This window comes from Schistocerca serialis, chromosome 2 (genome assembly GCF_023864345.2).
Source record: "Schistocerca serialis cubense isolate TAMUIC-IGC-003099 chromosome 2, iqSchSeri2.2, whole genome shotgun sequence".
NCBI lineage: Eukaryota > Metazoa > Arthropoda > Insecta > Orthoptera > Acrididae > Schistocerca > Schistocerca serialis.
Genome location: NC_064639.1, coordinates 903,464,827 through 903,485,759, shown reverse-complemented (window position 1 = coordinate 903,485,759; position 20,933 = coordinate 903,464,827). Strand labels below are relative to the sequence as shown.

Sequence of the window (20,933 nt, the reverse complement as noted above, 5' to 3'; positions counted from 1 at the left end):
TTTCATAATATTGTCATTATTCCATCCTGGATTTTCCATTGTTTAACTTAATTTAACGATGCACAAGCAATCACTTATGTAGCAAACCAACTTAAGGTTTACAATCTGACATACATTTTCTTACCTTTTAAGTGGACAAGCGCACTTGGTCAAACTGTAAAACAAACTTCTTGTAAAATAGAGGTTTGTTATATAGCTGAGTGATTGCACATTGTGAAATTTGAAAAACGGTGCAGACACCTTCCGTAGTGCTGCAAATCACATCCGCGTGTTTCCTAGTCTTTAATGAGGTTCATGCAACAATTCTTATTTTACTGCTACCCAGTTTTCAACTGCTTAGTGCATTAGCAGATAATAACTGTCACAACCAAAGATACTGTCACTTGTGACAGACATATTATGAGTTATTAAAAATTAAAAATATGTATTTCATACAAGATTAAATGGTTACATTTTAAAGCTTATTTTACTGTCATTACCCAGTTCTGTCTTGTACACATCAATTAAACTTAATTTAACAGAGGAGGGATATGAATTACATTTCTTCATTTACAACTGCACTAACATTGTGTGTCACATGCTTATTTATTTCTGTGGAATCATATTGTCACAATGTGCAACAAATTGATGATTTTGCATTAGAAGATGCTTGAGATAGATTAAAACTGTCTTTAGTAACCTATAGCTTCTCTCATTTTCTCATAACCAAATAGCTACAGATATGTCCATGTAACCTACATACATCTTTTATTGCAAAAGCCTTGTGGAATTGGCTCACATAGATCCACACATCACTGTTTTGTCAAGAAACAAGATTTAGGTTTAACACGCTGCTGACAAGAAGCTCGTTAGAAACAGAGCAAACGCTCAGACTGGGAAGGAAATCTGCCAGCTTCTCCACAAAGGAACACTTCTTGGTCATAAGGAACAAACAGAAACCCTGTATCCAACTGATCAGCTAGTGATATGAACCACTGTCCACCCAAATTAAAGTGCAGAGTGTTTACCACTGCATCAATTCACTTTGTCGCTATTTTTTGACTCTTTTTAAAGCTGCTATTTCATTTATATTAGTTATAAAAATAATTTTCCTTTGATGATGTGGGCTCATTTTTACGGGTGGTTTAGGCTACATAGAAGTTTTGTTCCTGCTTGTATGTAAAAATTACTTAGACAAATTTATATGAACAGCAAAATTCATTAGAAGAGTGAGTAACAGTATGTCACATATAAAACATATGTATAAATACCTGAATATGTGACTCAGCCATCTCGTAACGTCTGATGTTATTTTAGTGACAAGTCTTTGAAGATGCTGTCTCTCCAGCCCCGATGCGTATGCAGCAATGCTTTGGGTCAGCACTGCTAGCCTCGAAATGGAATCCAGGGGAGGCAGAACTGCAACTGCTGGAGTGCTGACTCCCTCATCTTCTGCAACATCATCTCGATTTTTACCTTCCTCAAATACTATTAAATCCTGAAAAACAAGGGATATCCAGAATTAAAATCTCAACTGTCTGTATAGTGGCCAGATAATCTGCTTCCAAGCTGTGATAAAATCCAATGCACAGCTATAATACAATCAAATTGCTCCTTGTGAAATCCTACATGCAACCTTCAGTTAGTTATTTACCCACCAACATTACATTCTTCTGCAATGGAAAATCCAGGATGGACTGTAACAATATTATGAAAAGGAAAGTTGCCACTCACCATATAGCGGAGATGCTGAGTCACAGAGAGGCACAACAAAGACTCTCACAATTAAAGCTTTTGGCCATTAAGGCCTTTGTCAACAATAGACAACACACACACACACACACACACACACACACACACACACACACACACACTCGCACACACGACTGCAGTCTCAGGCAATTGAAACTACACTGCGAGCAGCAGCACCAGTGCACGATGGGAGTGGTGACTGGGTGGGAGTGAGGAGGATGGTGGGGGTGGCGGATAGTGAAGTGCTGCAGGTTAGACGGAGGGCTGGGGTGGAGGGGCGGGAGGGGGAGGAGCGGAAAAGGAAAGAAATAAAAAGACTGGATGTGGTTGTGGAATGACGGCTGTGTAGTGCTGGAATGTGAACAAGGAGCAGGCTGGTGTGTATCCATGTTTTACAGACAAAGCAATGTAGAAAATACTGAAGTTTTCAAGAAGAATATAATTTCAGGATTGTAATACTTTGCTATTTTTCCAGTCTTGACTGACAACATTGTTACATTAGAATACTGTATGGTCCCATTCTGCAAACATAAGTGCACAACATCAATCGAAAAGACACATATTTACAAATGAACTAATTTCTACTATGATTAACCAAAGCCACATATTTCCAGGAAGACACTAAAAAGTTGGGGCTCAATACTGTCATATTCTTAGTCTCGTGCTTCAAGGATAATTAATTCTGGGTAATTTTCTATACAACTTAAAATATATATTGTTGGGCCTCTTTACAAGAAAGGTTACCTCGGAAACCAGTAAGTGGTAACTAGACTTTATGCTCGTCCGATTATCCACTGTAATTTAAGAAAGTAATGAACTGGTCCATACCCGTACAAAATATGCACTGATGGACCAAAACATAAAGCCCATCGAATGCTAGCTGCTGGCATAGTGGTCACATGACATGATAAGGAAACTATACAAGGGCAGCAGACAGCAACAAGGAATCATTCTAGCAGCAATATGGGCTTCAAATGAGTGACTTTGACAAACATCATTGACACTACAATTACATTATAGTATTATTCACTATACACTATAGCATTATTTAGTATCATTCACTACACATTATAGTATCAATAATTGATATTTTCATTGTTACATTAGCCCATTTGACAAACATCAGTTTGTTAGGATCTGCTGCATGGGAACAAACATTTCACAATCAGAAACAGCAAAGTTGGTCAGCTATTCTCTTGCTACTGTTGTGAGTAACTATATAAAGTGGTTGACGGCTGGTGAACCACAAGAAAGCAACAAGGTATTGGGCAATGCCACCTCATCACAGAATGTGGAGGCTTACCCATTCCATAAAGCAGGCTACAGTACGAGCTGTGGCAGATCTAATACAGTTCAGTGCTGGCACAGGCAAAAATATTTCTCAGCAAGCCCTTCAGTGCACACTGCTGAACACAGAGTTCTGTTGCAGGTGACCCCTACCTATTTCTGTGTCAACCCAACATTGTCAACCACAACTGCAGTGGGCATGCGATCACTGACATTGAACTGTGGACCAATGGAAATATGTCACCGGATCATATGAATCACATTTACTGCTACATCATGACAATGGTCATTTTAGGAAGAGGCAGGTGACATGAGCAGTACGCCTACTTACTTTCTGAAGGGTCAGCTCTCAGTACAGTGATCAAAAGCAAAAAAAAAATAAAGAACAACAGTACTCTTAGCTACTAAAATCCTTAGATAGTGACCACTGACTAACAGTCCTGAGTCTCATAGCCAGGATCGATTTAAGAGCACAACAGGTGAGTCCAATAAAAGTTTGGAAACAAGACAAAAATATTTAAAAAAAATTAAGCCAACACTCTTGAAGCTGCAGCATTAGTTTGTGAAAGAACAAGCAACATTAAAAGATGGGGGGCAAACAACTTTGTGGAATGAGATAACTGGGCAAAAAAGTATAGGAAAAGTAGACTATTTTGGGTATGGTATAACAAAGGATACATGATATGGCTACAGTATCAAGAAGAAGCAAAGACAAGAATAAAAATTTCCAAAATGATGGTATACAAGATATGGTGCAAAAAGTGGCAACTAACTAAGTAATGAAAAGTGTGAGGTGTAAAATTTTAGTTATTTGATGAAGCATACAAATCTAAAGGCCGTGAATTCAACTAAATAACTTGGAATAATCAGATAGATAATGTTTTGGGGAAAGTGAACCAAAGACTGTGATTTATTGGCAGAACACTTAGAAAATGCAACAGGTCTACTAATGAGATGGCCTTCACCGTACTTGTCCGTCCTCTTCTGGAGCAGGAAACAACTGCTAGAGTGACACACAACATGTGCCGTTCACTGTAAGGTTGGCATGCACCCGAGAGAGACAACTAAAGAGTTGTCATGAGAATTTAACTCATGTTGCAAATCCCAAAACTTTAAATCATTGTAGCTATTTATTGGCTCTGAGCACTATGGGACTTAACTGCTACGGTCATCAGTCCCCTAGAACTTAGAACTACTTAAACCTAACTAACCTAAGGACAGCACACAACACCCAGCCATCACGAGGCAGAGAAAATCCCTGACCCCGCCGGGAATCGAACCCGGGAACCCGGGCGTGGGAAGCGAGAACGCTACCGCACGACCACGAGATGTGGGCGTAGCTATTTATTGTTTCTCTATTTCTCGGAGATGCTGGACACCTGCCTCTGTATATTTCACAAATTTCTGAATGGGATTATTTATTTCTATAGTCAAACATTATAGGAAAGATCTTGTAGAACATAAATACTTTAGAATTAACGGAGACCACTCACCAAAAGGCAGAAGCACTAAGTTGTCGATAAGCACAAACAAAAGGAGAAAATACAGCTACACTATTGATGGCACGCCTGGAGATAGTTTCCCAAACGGTCTAGAGTTGGTGCATGGGACATGGCAGCAAGTTCACAGTTCCTGAATCACCAGCTGGTGCCCTTGACATGTGCAACGATGAGGAGCAAAATTTTGTTTATATCAAAGAACACTGTACGGTAAGTACCAACTAAATGCAGCAGTGCAGATGTTAAGATGCTGACCTCACATTCAAGAGCATGTCCGGCTATCCTTATTTTGGTTTTCCATGACTTTCCTAAATCATTTCACACAAATGCCAGGCTGATTCCGTCATTAAGGTCACAACTGACTACCTGTCCTATCTTCATGAAGCATGCTTGTTTATTCTTCATGTCTGTATATTTTTAAGTTACCTATTTGTTCGATTCAGGGGACGGGTCCAAACAGCAAGGTAATCAGTCTCGCTGGATTAGGGAAGGATCAGGTATGAAGTCGGCCATGCCCTTTCAAAGGAACCGTCCCGGCATTTGCCTCAAGCAATTTAGGGAAAATACGGAAAACCTAAATAGGATGGATGGACGCAAGTTTGAATCATCGTCGTCCTGAATTAAGGTCCAGTGCGCTAACCACAGTGTCCATAAGTATCACAATGACCCAAAGACAAAGAACCAATGGGAACGTGGCTTCACCACCGATGAAAACAGCGAAGAAATGATACGGCACCCTATGACTTCTTCCACTTTCCTTAATGAAGAGACTGCTGAGTGGTGGGCATTTCCAGAACAATGACTACGTGATTTTTAAGGTGGAATGTTTCCTGTACAGCCAAAAGACAGATTTCTACAACCAATCTCTCTACCAAACCACTCTACATTGTGAAAAATGTGCGGCATTGAAGAGTGAACATGCGGAAGAGGACTGACACCACTACCAATTTTCATGGTCGCACACTGATTTTTTTCAATATAACTATTAAAACAGTATGGCTGCCCTAGGTATGTGCAATTAAAATTGAACAACTCAGGCCCCCGCACACAGAGCGAGCGACTCAAAGTAATGTTAACGATGGGAGTTGGAAACAGGTTGGCAGCAAATTGCTTCCTGTACAGTTAAATAGCACTCCGCAGAAGGCACGACTGCAGAGTGACTCCTCAGTGAATAGCTTGCAACTCTTTCCCAACCATTTGCCAGGGACTTGGCGTCAGCGTTTCCTCAGATTTGAGTTGCGGTATGTCCTTGAACACAGTTGTGTATTGGTTTAATGAGAAGAACGAGCAGGCTGTGAACATTAGCTTTACACAGTAAGTTAAAAAGCCATTCCATTTTATACAACTACAAGTTTTCAGGCTATTGCAGGAGAGATGTGATTATAATACTAATGAGTTACAGTTGGAATCAGTGAACTCATACAAATGCCTGGGTGTAACAGTTCGTAGGGATATGAAATGGAATGATCACGTAAGTTCAATCATGGGTAAAAAAAACATTTGGTAGACTGACTTTATTGGTAGAATACTGGCGAAGTACAATCAGTCTACAAAAGAGACTGCTTGCAAATCACTTATGCGACTCATCCTAGAACACTGCTCAAGTGCGTGGAACTCATACCAGATAGGACTAACAGGGGATATTGAACGTATATAGAGAAGGGCAGCATGAATAGTCACAGGTTTGTTTAATCCATGGTAGTGTGTCACAGAGATGCCGAAGGAACTGAAATGGCACACTCTAAGACAGAAGTAAACTATCCTGAGAAAGTCTATTAACAGAGGCATTCGAACAGTCACTGCATACGTGAGCCGAATGGGAGGAAGCCCTGATAACTAGTACAGTGCGGTGTACCCTCTGCCATGCACGTCACAGTGGTTTGCAGAGTATCGATGTAGTTGTGAGAAACGGCATATTACATGTGTAGTGTATTGTGTATACATCTATTGTTTAAAATAAAATTATCTGTACATCAATAGATGCAAATACACAAAAAATTGTATATCATATCAATCGTATTCTTGTGTGTGTACAGCAGCCTTTGTCATTCTCGAAAATTACACTGTCAAGTGGATATGAACAGTGAAGATCCACAATTTCCGATATGTGTAAGTGCAATGGTGTTCACATACAAACGAGAACAGACTACCATCACTGCATTTCTGTGTATGTAAATCTCAAGACATTGGGTTTTCGAAACAAAAGCAGCACTATGTTAAGCCACAATAAATCACTGCAGTTTATATTTCTTTGGATGTATGGATGAATACAGAATTTTCTTCATTTTATTTATGTGCATAATAATAATAATACAGAATCATGCCTTCGTCTGAGCTTTAATCAGCCTTAACATGCTGGGCGTAACCAAAAGATGTTGGAGAGAAACAAATACAGGGACAATGTATGTTGTAAAGGTGTATAAAGGACACTCCAAAAATTTATAAATTCCACTAGTGTATTTATGACTCCGAGAATATTGGTACAACTAACAATCAGTGTTCATAAAGATACTAGTACGCTGAACAACAAATACAGGAGAATTACCTTAATACAAAGTTTTGTTGAAGGAAGAGGTTGTCTGCAAGACCCATAAATTATTATTTTGAAAACATGAGTAAAAGGGATACAAGAGAGGTGCACCAACCTTCAACAAGATGGATTATTAGCTGAAATAATATTTCTTCGCAATTGTTACAATTACTTGCATGGAAAGAAACACTACTGCGTCGCTGGGAAGACAAGGTACGTATTCGTTGCATCATTACAAGTACCTAACAATCAAAATGAAAGGTGTTGCGAATACCTCCAAAATATTCATTATTTCATCCTTTGGCTTCCGTGGGAATGGTAAAAATCCATATGAACTTTCCCAGGCCTGTCCATTGCTTTCACTTCTTCCTTTTTCTGCTTTCTCCACAGCTTCCTCGAGGCGTTCAATAACTTGGGACGCCTGGAATTCAATATCTGTCAAAGCCTGTGTAGGTTCCTGAAATTAACATGATATTATTTTTACCAGAAGTAGAGACAATTGTGCCTAAGGTGACAACAGTAAATAAAAAGAACTCTTCCAAAGACTTAACATTTCTTGGTACATTATTTTATAAAACTGCGATGTGTTTACTGAGGCGATTGATGAATCGAGTTTTTATGTTTTTTATAAGATGTTACTCATTACGCGACAAATACCTCGAGATGCTTGTCACTGGCTTCCATTTCCGTTTTCCCAATGTTTACACCGGCATCAGCCATCGTGGCAATTACTTATCTTCATAGAAACACAAAACTCGAACGTCACAGTAAACAAATGAACACCACTTCGCAACGTGCGGCATTATCATACGTCAGTACTTTATGCAGTAATCGATTACACGGTAACTCGACTGTAGCTTCGAGACTGCAATTTTTCTAGATAAAAAAAAAGAAGACGGCTAATCGATTTCCAAGCGAAAGCGCCACATCAAGCTGTTGACAAAACCGGATGCGCGAAGACCGCGATATGTGGTAAATACAGATTTTTCTTCATATGGTGTAAGGATCCCCGTTTCTGACCTCAGGAGTTTGTCGTTAGATGGTAGCAATGTCAGATTCATACTTTATCACCAGGTCATTGACACCGACATGCGTGACACTGTCCATCGGACTGCTTTATTAGTGTTATTGTTTGAAACTTTAGCGTCAAAAATTGCCTAGAGAGATAACATAATTCTTGCGAGAAAGAGAGATACAATGTCATGTTCTTTTGTATTTAACTAAATATTTTGGTGGTCTACGACAAACAATTTCTGTACCGCAGTATTATACAGTGAATATGCCCGCAACCATTTTTATCTAAATACCGGCATCTGTTTATTATATACATATAAACGATCTACTTTCACAGTGCCCTGTGAGACGGTAGGTCTACTGCATGCAGGTTGCACCACACTACAGGCCATTCACACCGTCCGTCATGTCATGTCAAGCCATGCCAGGATGTATTCACACTGTCCATCACGTGACGTCACGACAATTGGCTTAGTTCAATACCGAAACTGTGAATGTGAGGTTATAAGTTAACATCCACGTTAGAAAAAGTCGGAGTATAATATCGGAATTGGGAACAAACAACGAAAAAAATTATTAATGTTCAAATCAAACTTCATAACGTATGTTCTTGATCATTTTTGAGTAGTAAAGTGCTGAAAAGGGAAACAAGATTTCAAAACTTTGACATTTATGTGCTAGCGAAAATATATACATACAGACAAATCAAACAATATTTATACAGGAATAGAGAGCCTTAAACAAGATGTTTTTTCCTTATGTAACTAATAACATCATAAACAATTGCCTTTTCCTCCCTTGTTAGTTCTGACTTTTTTCACTCAAAGCGTTATTAAAAAAATTGCTTCATCAACTTATATGCTTCTTTATAAACGGTATGGGTGTGAGTTCTGTCCTGTTGTCGTAAAACTTAAACAATTTTTCGTTTTCAGATATCTGGCCCCGCCTGTAGAAGAATAGCCAATGGAAACTAATATCCAAATCGCTTTGGAACATTTGCAGTTTACCTGGAAAACAAATCACAATTATCAAAGAAGGACCAAACAAAGAAACAAAAGCACAAAATCCACTACTATAACATGTGTGTGTGAGAGCGGCAAAAATAGATTAACTTCCGATGTTGGCAGACGAAACCCTTGTCGTAAAGTTCTTCCCAAGAAACACTGGCGTGACACCACGGTCCGTTGACGGCCAGTGTGAATGACACGATCTGAAATTTATTGAGGAATATTCTGACTTGATATGACGTGACGTGATGGCGAGTAGTAGTACCAATACATACGTGTACCTCCTGATTCCCGGCTAATGCATTACACATAACTAATAGCAAAAAAGGAAACACTGTTTTTAATTATATGGTTATCTACCACTTGTAAAGAAATCAGACAACAGTTATAAAGAGTTGAGGAACATGGAAGGGAGTCAGCAGATAAGAATGAAGTGAGACAGGGATTTAATCTACTTCCAATGTTGCTGAATCTGTACACTGAGCAAGCAGAAAAGAAAGCCAAGGACAAATTTGGAAAGAGAATTAAGGTTTAGGAAGAAGAAACTTCGCACTTTGCTGATGTTGTTGTGATTTTGTCAGAGACAACAAAGGACTTACAAGAGTAATTGAATGGAGTGGGTAGTGCACAAAAAGTAATTATAACATGAATGTCACCAAAACTAAAACGAGGGTAATGGAATGTAGGCCTAGTCGAATTAAATTCAATAGTGCTGATAGAATTACGTTAGGAAATGAGACACTAGAGGTAGTAGTTGAGCTGTGATTTTTGGGCAGCAAAGTGACTCTTGAGGTCCAAAGTAGAGATGATATGACATGCAGACTGGCAATATCAAGAAAAGCGTATCTGGAAAGTGGAAGTGTGCTAACTTCAAATGTAAATTTAAATCTTTGGAAGTCGTTTCTGAACGAACTTATACAGAGTGTAGCCTTGTACAGAAGCGAAAAAAGGATGATACACATTACAGCAAAGAGGAGAATAGAAGCTTTCTTTTGAAATGTAGTGCTGCAGGAAAATTCAGAGGATTAGAGAGGAAGACTGTATAACTAATGAAGAGGTGCTAAATGGAATTGAGAAGATAAGAAATTTATGGCACAACTTCACTGAAAGAACTGCAAAAAATGTTGTTTGGCTGTCTCTGCATTGTGGTAGGGGATGTTCGCAGTCCTACCAACAAATTTTTCCTGAGCTATGAATCAGATTAGACAATGTTAGGTTGAATATAAGTGCAATAGTCTAAATGATGTTCTGAACTATAAATTTTTAAGTTCAATAATAATAGTTTATTATTCTTCCACACACTGAATGCAGACGTGATAAATCTCAACAGTGACATTAAGTGGATTTAAATAGCTTGAGACCCAATACAGTGGACATCAAACTTATTACATTATTAAAATACGCAAGTCGAATGGTCACATGAGAGAATGATTCCATATGTCAATCGGCGCTGAAATAAGCAGAGTTCCTACCAAAGAGACTGAGTTACAGTTCGACACAGTATAAGATCACTCTAAGTCGAAACCTGCTTAACATGCGAAAGATGCAAGTTCTACAGTGCTTCTGGTAGCATAAATCAGAATGCTGACCACTGCGGACTATTCTAAGTCTCCACTGAGTTACTGCATGGAATAGTGTCATGACCATCATCACAAAAAAAATCTTCGATGTTCCATAAACGTGCGACTCGATCACTGCCGAGACCATCATTGGTACTGCCACTTCAGTTCCACTCCAGCACGTATGAATGAGCACCATGCCCACAGCCAACCTACTGTGGAAATCCCAATCATCTATGTCACTTAACAAGTCTGAGCAATCACCAGCCTTACATATAACTTTTCATACAAAAATTCAACCTCAAAACTGGACATTTTATATTTGATCCTGTGTCTAGTAATTTTCCCACAAATCACAGTTGAATAAATATATATTTTAATTGCCATGATCAGTTTCATTGCCCTCCATGTCTTAAATAATTAGTGTACACCCAAATATAAGGCAGCTTATCCTTACAGGAAATGACTTGCTCATTTCACTGCTGCAATCTGAATACACGTGTCTCTAACCATACTTAAATTATGGACAAAAATATGAAAATATTGAATAATTAATTAAAATTGACAATTAAACTTAACAATTTTTATAATGTAAACATTGTAAGTGATGCACATGTATATTCAAAACACTTACTGCAGTGATGATCACGTACTTGCTTTGGTTTATTAATCAAGCTGATGTCATTAAGCATCCAGTTAAATTGCCTTTCACTGGTTAATTATGTATGCAATCAAATATGTATGTAGCTCAGTCGATGAATGTCAATGAGTGTTATAAACTGGTAGTTGATCTCTTTTGTGGATATAAAACTGCAATTGCTATTAATTATTTATTGTATTTCTGCTGCAGAGATCTACTTGACTCTGTATCCAATCATACACATCAGTTTCATTGTACGTCTATATATCTATTTCTCCTCTCTAAAGTGGTGCTTTGTGTTAGTACTATGGTTTGCGCAGCATGTGCAAAAAGACATACTGTCCTATAATATTGTTGGGCAGACATGGTGTCATCTCTGGACAACATGTGGAATTTGAAAAATTTTGTATGACAGAGAAAGGAGTTGAGATGTTAGTGTAATAGTATGATCAAAATTGAAGTGAAATGACATGAACTGAAGAGTGGTATATTGTCTAGTGAATTATTTATTGTTCAATAAGTGATACATTTTTCTGTGTTCCTGTATTGAAAAAGAGAGTTACAAAAATAAGAAATGCTATACCTTTGGTGTGGAAGTACTGTGTGGTTATAATTAAATTAACAGTGTTCTGAGAGCTGCAATGGACTGTATACATCACATGATGCTGAAACATCATAGGTATTTTAATTAATCAGTATACTCCTGTAGTATGCTGAAAAAATAATAGTTCCACTTCCTGCCAACAGGTAAAACTATCGCACTGTAAGCAATCAGAATGCAGTGTGGCTTCAGTAAAGGAACAATCAAGACACTACAATTCTGGCATATTCATTATGATATGGTCACAAGCTAGATCATGTGTTCAATATGGTCTCCAGACTCAGCAGTGTGATGCAAGTAGTGCGACAAAGCTGTTTCTGACGCAATTTTGATATTAAATTAGTATCAAATTAATTATGCAAATAAATGAAATTGCTCAATTAATTAGCACTGATGATGTCATGGGTTTTTCGCAGCTGCCACATGTCCCTTCCCCTCCCATCCCCTCCCACTCCACCCCTACCCCTGAAAATGGCGGGAAACTCAAATACATTGGGGGCAATATCAAATTTTGGGTGTTCACCTAGAGGTTCGGAAACCAACTGACCTAGTTCATAACACCATCACCAGAGGGCGCTGCTGGGTATCCCCCACTCCCTTTCACTCCTCTCCCCTCCCTTCCCATCCTCCATCTGGAAACTGGTGGGAAAAAAACTCAGTCTGTGAAGGGCTGCTGGATAAGATGGATGTAAGTCTTTATTATTTTGTACACAGTGCAGAATACTGCGTATTTAAACAATTCGGGTTGCCTCTGATTGAACACTAGACAATACCTCTACCCAGTTTCAGCAACAACTGCTAGAGGCAGAGTGGATATTTTCACTATTAGTCTAGCATTCGAGAGTTGCTGCAGCCAGTCTATCCAATAGCTCTAAAAGGGATAGAAGGGTAGTAATAACAATAGGGCAGCATGCTATCACTGGAGTACAGGGGAGCAACCTCCTGCCGACCTACAAGTGAATACCAGCTGGATGTGGAGTGGATATTTTCGCTATTAGTCTAACACTGGAGAGAGTTGCTCCAGCCAGTCTAGCCAATAGCTCTCTATGGGAAGGATGGATAATAATGATATGACATCAAGCTAACACTGAAGTACAAGGAAGTAGCCTCCTGCCAATCTACAAGAGAAAAGCTGCGGTTGGGAGGAACATAAGGATGGGTGATAATAACATTAGATTAGCAACCCACTTGTCCCACTGCACCAGGAACATCCTTCCCCCTGTACACAGTACTCTTGTAGCAACATCATTTGGGAATGAAACACACTTATACCTATTTATGAGTCTCAAGTCGTATCCCAGCCAACAGAAACATGGGAAATGTATTGTACGAAATTTTTATGTCTTTAGTGTTCATTAACTTACCTGAACGTGTCTCAAGACTATAAAGAAAACTGACCAGTCACCTCCAGTCTAGTTAAGCACTATCTACCAAGTGTCTTGTGTACCTGAAGATCTGGCCAGCTGGGAAATCGTGGCTAGTGACAGACTTCTTAAGCCTCTACTTCTGACACCCTTATTGCTGACCGTGGCACAGTGGGTGTGACGTGGACTAACTCCAGCTCCACTCCTGTCACAGACTCCTCCCTTCACAAAATCCGAAATGGGGATGTTCTTTATTCATACACCTCTAATTTCTAATGTGAAATTTAAATTGCTCCCTTTCATGCGAGTTATTTTCGAAGATAGAAGAAATCGCACCATGGATGCGTTTTCACATTGCTAAAGTATCGTTACTTGTTGTGAAAATCCTGTACAACACTGTGGCACAGGCTCTATTACCTCTAAGTATTTTCTTATCAGGTAGAAAAATATCTGGTCTTATCTGCCACATCCTGCATCGCAGGACTAGAAAATTATCTCGTTTTTGGCTTATGACAGAGTGCTAAGAGCATCCTCTACCCCTGTCTCAAGATGCCTCCTCATTTTCGATATCTCTTAAAATAAGCAAATGTCTCATCACATACAAATTCTCTCAAGGCAACAGCACAGAGAAGTTGTATATATCACGTTTATACTGTGAATCACTTCATAAATTTGATAATATAGCTGATTTTACTATTATGATCATCTCCTTTTATGTGGGTGGGAGACTGAAACACTGTTTAAAGAACTCGCTACAATGAAAAAACTTCTGATTTCTACTTCAACTCTTGAATCATGTCCACCCTTGCTTCCACACACCTGGTGGCATGTCATTGATATCGAATTGATAGAGTAATTAAATAGATTATGAGAGTCCTTTTGCATGCTTGTAGGTAATTTCAACACCAAACAATGACAAGGCTGCATGCTTTCCAATTTCTGTATCATCACTAAACTACCCCTCCACTACTTTGCAAATACCACACCCTAGATTGCGAATTGGATAGATGACTGTACAGTAAGTCGATTCATTATTAAAACTCGGAGATATACACCAAAGTATACCAGACAGCGACCTGTACTGATGCAGTTAGGTTGTATACATGTTTCTAGCACCTCATCATAGTGCAGAATTTAGAATTACAACTAGCCACCTTTCATTATATGGTTGTGAGTCACAGAGTATTATTGCATTCATACGATAAAGTTGGAGTTTGAAAGATCTCCCGACATTGTCATTGACCAACCTGCCCTGCAATACTGTTATTGATTTAATTTGCAACTGACCAGAAGCGGGAGGTACACCCATACACTCTGTGTCTTGTGAAGAAACAGAGCGATCTGAGTCTGTAACTGCTGTTCAGTGAATACTGTTCTGCACCAATCTTACTCACAGCACCCATTCAAGTGCACTTAATTTCTCCAGATCTGTGCATTTTGAGAAGTTTAGTACCCCTTATCAGTGTTTAGTAGATATGGGAGTGGTGTTGTGATATAACAGACTGATAAGAATAAACATGTGGATTATGCATGATGGAGCTCCAGATGGAAGGAGTTTGAAGCATATTACTTAAATCAACTGTACTATCACTTCTGAAGTATTGATGTAGTTTCTGGGGTTAGTACCAAGAAGGTATTGGCAAGACAGAAGTGTTTGTAGAACATACACACATTCCACAGGCTACACAGTTCTGCTCTTAAACGTGCTATGATAGTAGACCCCCTTAGTCGTGTGGAATTAATATTTCAATGTAAGAAATATATTTCCAGTGCATAGCACACATTCTCTCTGCAAATTTCTCTCCTATAAACTATGGTAACAAACTGTAAGGTGATAAAACAACTACCTTGTGCACCAAAGAATACATCGTGTCTTTGTAATACAAACACTACATAGATTTCTGGTGGTGTACGACACCTGCTGTTTACGAAGTTCAAGCTCGATTACGGATCAGAAATTATGGTATCTTCACAACAGTCCTATAAAATTATCGTCGGCAGCCGAAAATGCATGTAAAGAAACAGTGACATCTGATAAGGAAATAAAGACCATGATCAGTAGCCAGAAGTCATGGTCTGATATCATGTTGAATTACTCATGCGGAGGATAATATTGCTGTTTCGCCTTGACTTCATGTTTCTAGAATGCCTCCACCTCTTTCGACTGTTAAGGCGTGTATATGTAGCATCAGTCCACTCTCCTCCTCCAGAACATGCAATTTTTGTTGATTTCGCTCAGTACTCATTTCATTGTATTTTTTCTCTAATTTTATGTATTCTGAATCAGTTTCTGTAATTTTACCAGGTTATCGCGATTATACATATTTCATAATATTTCCCTCAATTTTTAAGTATTTCACATCACGTTTTCATGATTATACTAGGTTTTCCTCGAATATTACCGATTTTATGCCATTTTTCTTTTTTTGATAGTTTTCCATGTGTGTATTGTCATATTGCTGACAAACCCACATGTTGTTTGATTTTCTGTGGGAATATTTGCACATCTTATACACCAACATACTAAAAAAGCCTAAGACTTGTCCTCCAAAACGCATGCATTTTAAATAGGACGATCATGAAAAGTCTAGTATCTGTTGCTTTGTACCTATATGAGACTCAACGAGTGGTGCAGATAATGGATGTATTGAAAACTCGAAGTCTGGAAACAATTTCGAGTACTAGTCTGACCCATCAGAGAGTTGGTCTGAAGACTCACGTAGTGCTGCACTAGATGCAGAGTTAATGTCTGGAAACAGTTCTACATGTTCATTTGATGTCCACTCCATTGTCTAGGGGTCTGCAACATGGATTTGACATGTGTGTAGAGTTGATTTCTGTTGCTGCTCAGATTTTTTCCACGAGTATATGTTCTTATTACTTAGCAGATGTGCTTTGTTATTTCTGTTTGTACCTTATAACTCAGATATGTACCCATAACCTTGTGAGGCCATCTACAAACTACAGCTATCGGGCATTTATTTTTATTACCCCAGTAATAAGTTATTCATTAGTTGACAGTGTGTCGATTGCAGGTAACATATTGGGTCATAAGAGTTTCCCTCCTCTATGTACACTGTGTACATAATTAGTCTAACCGACAGCTTTATTTATAGATGGCCAGTGAGCAGTTTATGCATCCAAACTACAGCTATCACCTGCTGAAAGCTCTACACACACACACACACACACACACACACACACACACACACACACAAATAGAGACTCTGGACCCATATTACAAATAGTGACATCTCGCTTTCAACCACTTGTACATTATTTTCGACAGTCCTACAGCCCTGCAAATAGTGAAATACTCTTTGCAAAACGGTTTTGCAGCCATGTAAGCACATTGAAATTCATCCTGCTAAAGAACATAACATCGTCCATATAATTTATACTATTAGCATTTGTAACAAGATTTTCTAGATTCTCCAGTAATAAAAACCCTCCTAGGAGTCCCACTGTGTCTATCACACCTCCTTTTATACTCTAAGGATCCTTGATAATGGCACATTTTCATCCCACTCACACTATTTTGTTTGCTAGATGTCCATTGACTGGAGCAAGACAGTCTTTCATGAGTGTCTTTCTTATGTAAGAGATAGAACAGCACATTAGTCTGATGGTATAGTATAGCACTGTACTCGAATGTATCCATTCACTTCCAACCACGTATTTTACAGTTGCATTGCATTTGCTCTATTTTCTGCATGTCTGTGTCACGGATGGCTCCCATGAACCAGTCCTCCTGCTGGTGGATTCATATTCGGATATAGAACACGTCTCTGGACATAAGGTGTGATGGACCCACCTTCCAATCCTATCTCTATCTCAGATGTGATGCATCATGGGTCCACCCCTAGGCACCATTCTGCACATAACTTGAATACATGGTGGATCCGCCTTTGAATCCTATCCAGGACATAGTGTATTGGGGATCTGCCTCCGAACATTGCTCCAGATATAACACATGGTCTCAACGCTCAAACGCTCAATGCTCAAATGCTAATTCAAGTCTACTCTGGGTGTAGAAGGAAGTAGTATATCATCTTAAAGTTCGTCATCATAGTGAGTTAAATAGAAAACTTGCAGGGTGGATGTTCATCAGATGTTGGACTTACATGTCCTGCATTGGAGTATTAAGAGCATAGCGTTACACATGACTAATATTTCGGAAACCACATGACTCAATCATTACAGCATTTTTAAGTGCAGAGCCATTTAGCGTGTTTATGTTCTATAATCATTTCTCTCTTGTCAATACTTTGTTGACACTAGAACAATACTTCAGAATTGATAGCACAGAATTGATAGCAATGCTTCAAACTCCATACATCTGGAGCTCCATCATGTATAAACCACATGTTTATTCTTATCAGTCTGTTATATCACTGAAACACTCCAATATCTACTATACACCGATAAGGGAAAGATGACCAACCATAATCGTAGATTCCACACTATGATCAAAGTGCTAGAAACATGTATATAACCTAACTGCATCGCTATAGTACGCTGTCTGGCATAATTTTGTCTATATGTCTGAGAATGAGTAATGAATGGACGTACTGTACAGACATCTATTCGCAGTCTAGTACATGCTACTCACAAGGCAGTGGAGGAGTGGTTTAGCGATGATACAGAAACTGAGAATTGTTTGTCGCTGAAAATACAGAAAAGATGGTAAAATTGCTAAAATTGATTACACTATCAACAATGGAGCTTATTACAGTGCATTGCCCCTTATTGATGGTGTCATTTCCACCCATCCATCCACTGGTACGCTGTTGATTACCACATAATGATTGACTGACATCACTTGTTTGAGATTAGGAGAGTCTTGGTGGGAGTAACACCTCCCAGGGACAGCCAGCAACGAAATAGTGATCACGAACATGGGTGCAATATGAAAAATAAATTCTCTTGATCTCTTCGAAATGTAACTTGAGACACGTGCTACCACGTCTCTGCGGAAGATGAGGTTAAATGTAGAGGTAATCATCTTCAAACAGCTATTTGGAAACGCTCCACAATGTTACACTCTCATCCAGTTTCGTTTGTTGTGATATCTTCCTCATTTTTGTCAATAAGAAACACCGCCTCTGTCTTTTATTTCATCCATACTGTGTGTTGTGAGAGCAGCATATGTACACCAAGCGATGTCCAGCTTTTTGTGGGAGCCAATAGATCGAAACATATTAATGGCGGTTTAACACTTGACTATGACTTCAAGTCATGGTAGAAAAACAAAATGTATGGTTGTGTGAGTAGCTGTAGTCATACACTGCTTCGATGTGTCACAGAAAAAACAAATGTATCAAACGGCTTATCAAACAACAACACATGGTCTTCCTCCAGTACAGGCAACAAGATTTTACACACATCTGTGGAAGTGACTTCGATCACTGGTCGTCTGCTCCAGTGGACCAATACATTTATATTTAAGAGGATCACCACATATGGTCGATTTCAGCTTGCAGGCGGTATTTGTTCCAACATATATCAGAAGAGGGACATACAGTTAAATCTTATTGAATTCTCTAACAGGCAATGTTAGCGAAGTTGTTATAGTTCGTAGTTTTACTCTATTGGATGTTACTAAAATAACGAGAGGGAGAGAGGGAGGGGGGGGGGGGGAGAGACACTGTGCTGTCAGTGAAGGTTCGGTCACAATTACTCTGTCGTATTTCTGGGTAATCATTGGAACACGATAAGGGAAATTAGGATATGTACAAAGTGATGGCCACGCTGAGTGGCCGCGTGGTTTGAGGCACCATGTCATGGATTGAGCGGCCTCTCCCGCCCGAGGTTCGAGTCCTCCCTAGCGCATGGGTGTGTGTGTTGTTCTTAGCATAAGTTAGTTTAAATAGTGTGTAAGTCTAGGGACTGATGACCTCAGCAACTTCACAGAAGCTCTCCTGCAAAACTTACAGAACTAGCACTCCTGGAAGCACTTCCTTCCAGGAGTGTAAGTACTGCAAGTTTTGCAGGAGAGCTTCTGTGAAGTTTGGAAAGTAGGAGACGAGTTACTGGCGGAATCGAAACTGTGGGGATGGGTCGTGCGTCATGCTTGGGTAGCTCAGCTGGTAGAGCACTTGCCCATGAAAGGCAGAGGTTCCGAGTTCGAGTCTCGGTCCAGCACACCGTTTTAATCTGCCAGGAAGTTTCATATCACTGCACACTCTGCTGCAGAGTGAAAATTTCATTCTGGAAGTGTAAAGTTTCAACATCTGTGCTGTTGTAGGACCACATCCCACAGACTATCAGTCAAAAGAGGGAGTCCCTGTGTTGTTGTTATTTGATACATTTGCTTTTTTGCTGTAAGGTATCAAAGCAGTGTATGATTGCAGTTGTGTACACAACTATACATTTTGTTTTTGTACCTTGACGTCAGTGTCTGTGTCAGGTGCTAAACAGACATTAACACGTCTCGGTCCATTGACTGTGACTAAAAGCCAGATGTTGCAGATGTTGCAGATGTTGCGTGGTGTAAATTATACTACTGCTGCTCTCACAACACACAGGATGATTGAAATAAAAGACAGAGGCAGTGTTTCTTATTGGCAAAAAAATGTGAAAGACATCAAAACATACGGAAACTGGAAGAGTGTGCGGTATTGTGGGGCGATTCCAAACAGCTGCCTAACGGTAACTGACAACATCTACATTAAACTCATCTTCCACAGTGATGGGCTAGCAGATGTCTTGATGTTCCATTTCGATTGATTCCTCACATTGCAGGCAAGTACGCGATCACTGTTTCGTGCAGGCCATTCCTGGAAGGTGTTGCTCCCACCAAGACTCTCTCTCCATCTCAAACAAGTGATGTCAGTCAACCGTTACATGGTAATCAACAGCATACCCTCAGTGGATGGATGGGATGGAAAAGACACCGTCAGTATGGAACAATGTGCTGAAATAAGCATCACAGTTAATAGAGTGATCAATTTTAGCAATTTTTTATAGTTTTTGCGGAATTTCAATGCCGACTAATGACACAGCAGCATGCTTCCCAATTTCTGTATCATTACTAAATAACTCCTCCACGACTTTATGAGATTGTGAATATGGATAGATGACTGTCCAGCACGTCCATTCATTGTTAATTCTCGAACGCATATACAGGGTGGTCCATTGATAGTGACCGGGCCAAATATCTCACGAAATAAGCATCAAACGAAAAAACTACATAGAACGAAACTCGTCTAGCTTGAAGGGGGAAACCACATGGCGCTATGGTTGGCCCGCTAGATGGCGCTGCCATAGGTCAAACGGATATCAACTGCGTTTTTTTTTAAATAGGAACCCCCATTTTTTATTACATATTCTTGTAGTACGTAAAGAAATATGAATGTTTTAGTTGGACCACTTTTTTCGCTATATGATGGATGGCGCTGTAATACTCACAAACGTATAAGTACGTGGTATCACGTAACATTCTGCCAGTGCGGACGGTATTTGCTTCGCGATACATTATCTGTGTTGAAATGGGCCGTTTACCAATTGCGGAAAAGGTCGACATCGTGTTGATGTATGGTTATTGTGATCAAAATGCCCAACGGGCGTGTTCTATGTATGCTGCTCGGTATCCTGGACGACATCACACAAGTGTCCGGACCGTTCGCCGGATAGTTGCGTTATTTAAGGAAACAGGAAGTGTTCAGCTACATGTGAAAGGTCAACCACGACCTGCAACAA

At 39.4% G+C, this 20,933-nt stretch overlaps 1 protein-coding gene across 1 annotated transcript in view; it reads right to left on the bottom strand.

Moving 5' to 3' along the window:
* Window positions 1-7,849, bottom strand: part of LOC126458254 (putative pyridoxal-dependent decarboxylase domain-containing protein 2) — an 80,410-nt gene extending 72,561 nt beyond the window's left edge. The window contains exons 1-3 of the mRNA XM_050095167.1: window positions 7,705-7,849; window positions 7,322-7,504; window positions 1,251-1,477 (exon numbers count right to left, since the gene is read on the bottom strand). Of these exons, the coding sequence (XP_049951124.1) occupies window positions 1,251-1,477; window positions 7,322-7,504; window positions 7,705-7,767 (473 nt within the window). The 5' untranslated portion in view covers window positions 7,768-7,849. The remainder of the gene's footprint in view (window positions 1-1,250; window positions 1,478-7,321; window positions 7,505-7,704) is intronic.
* Between the last annotated feature and the right edge of the window lie 13,084 nt (window positions 7,850-20,933).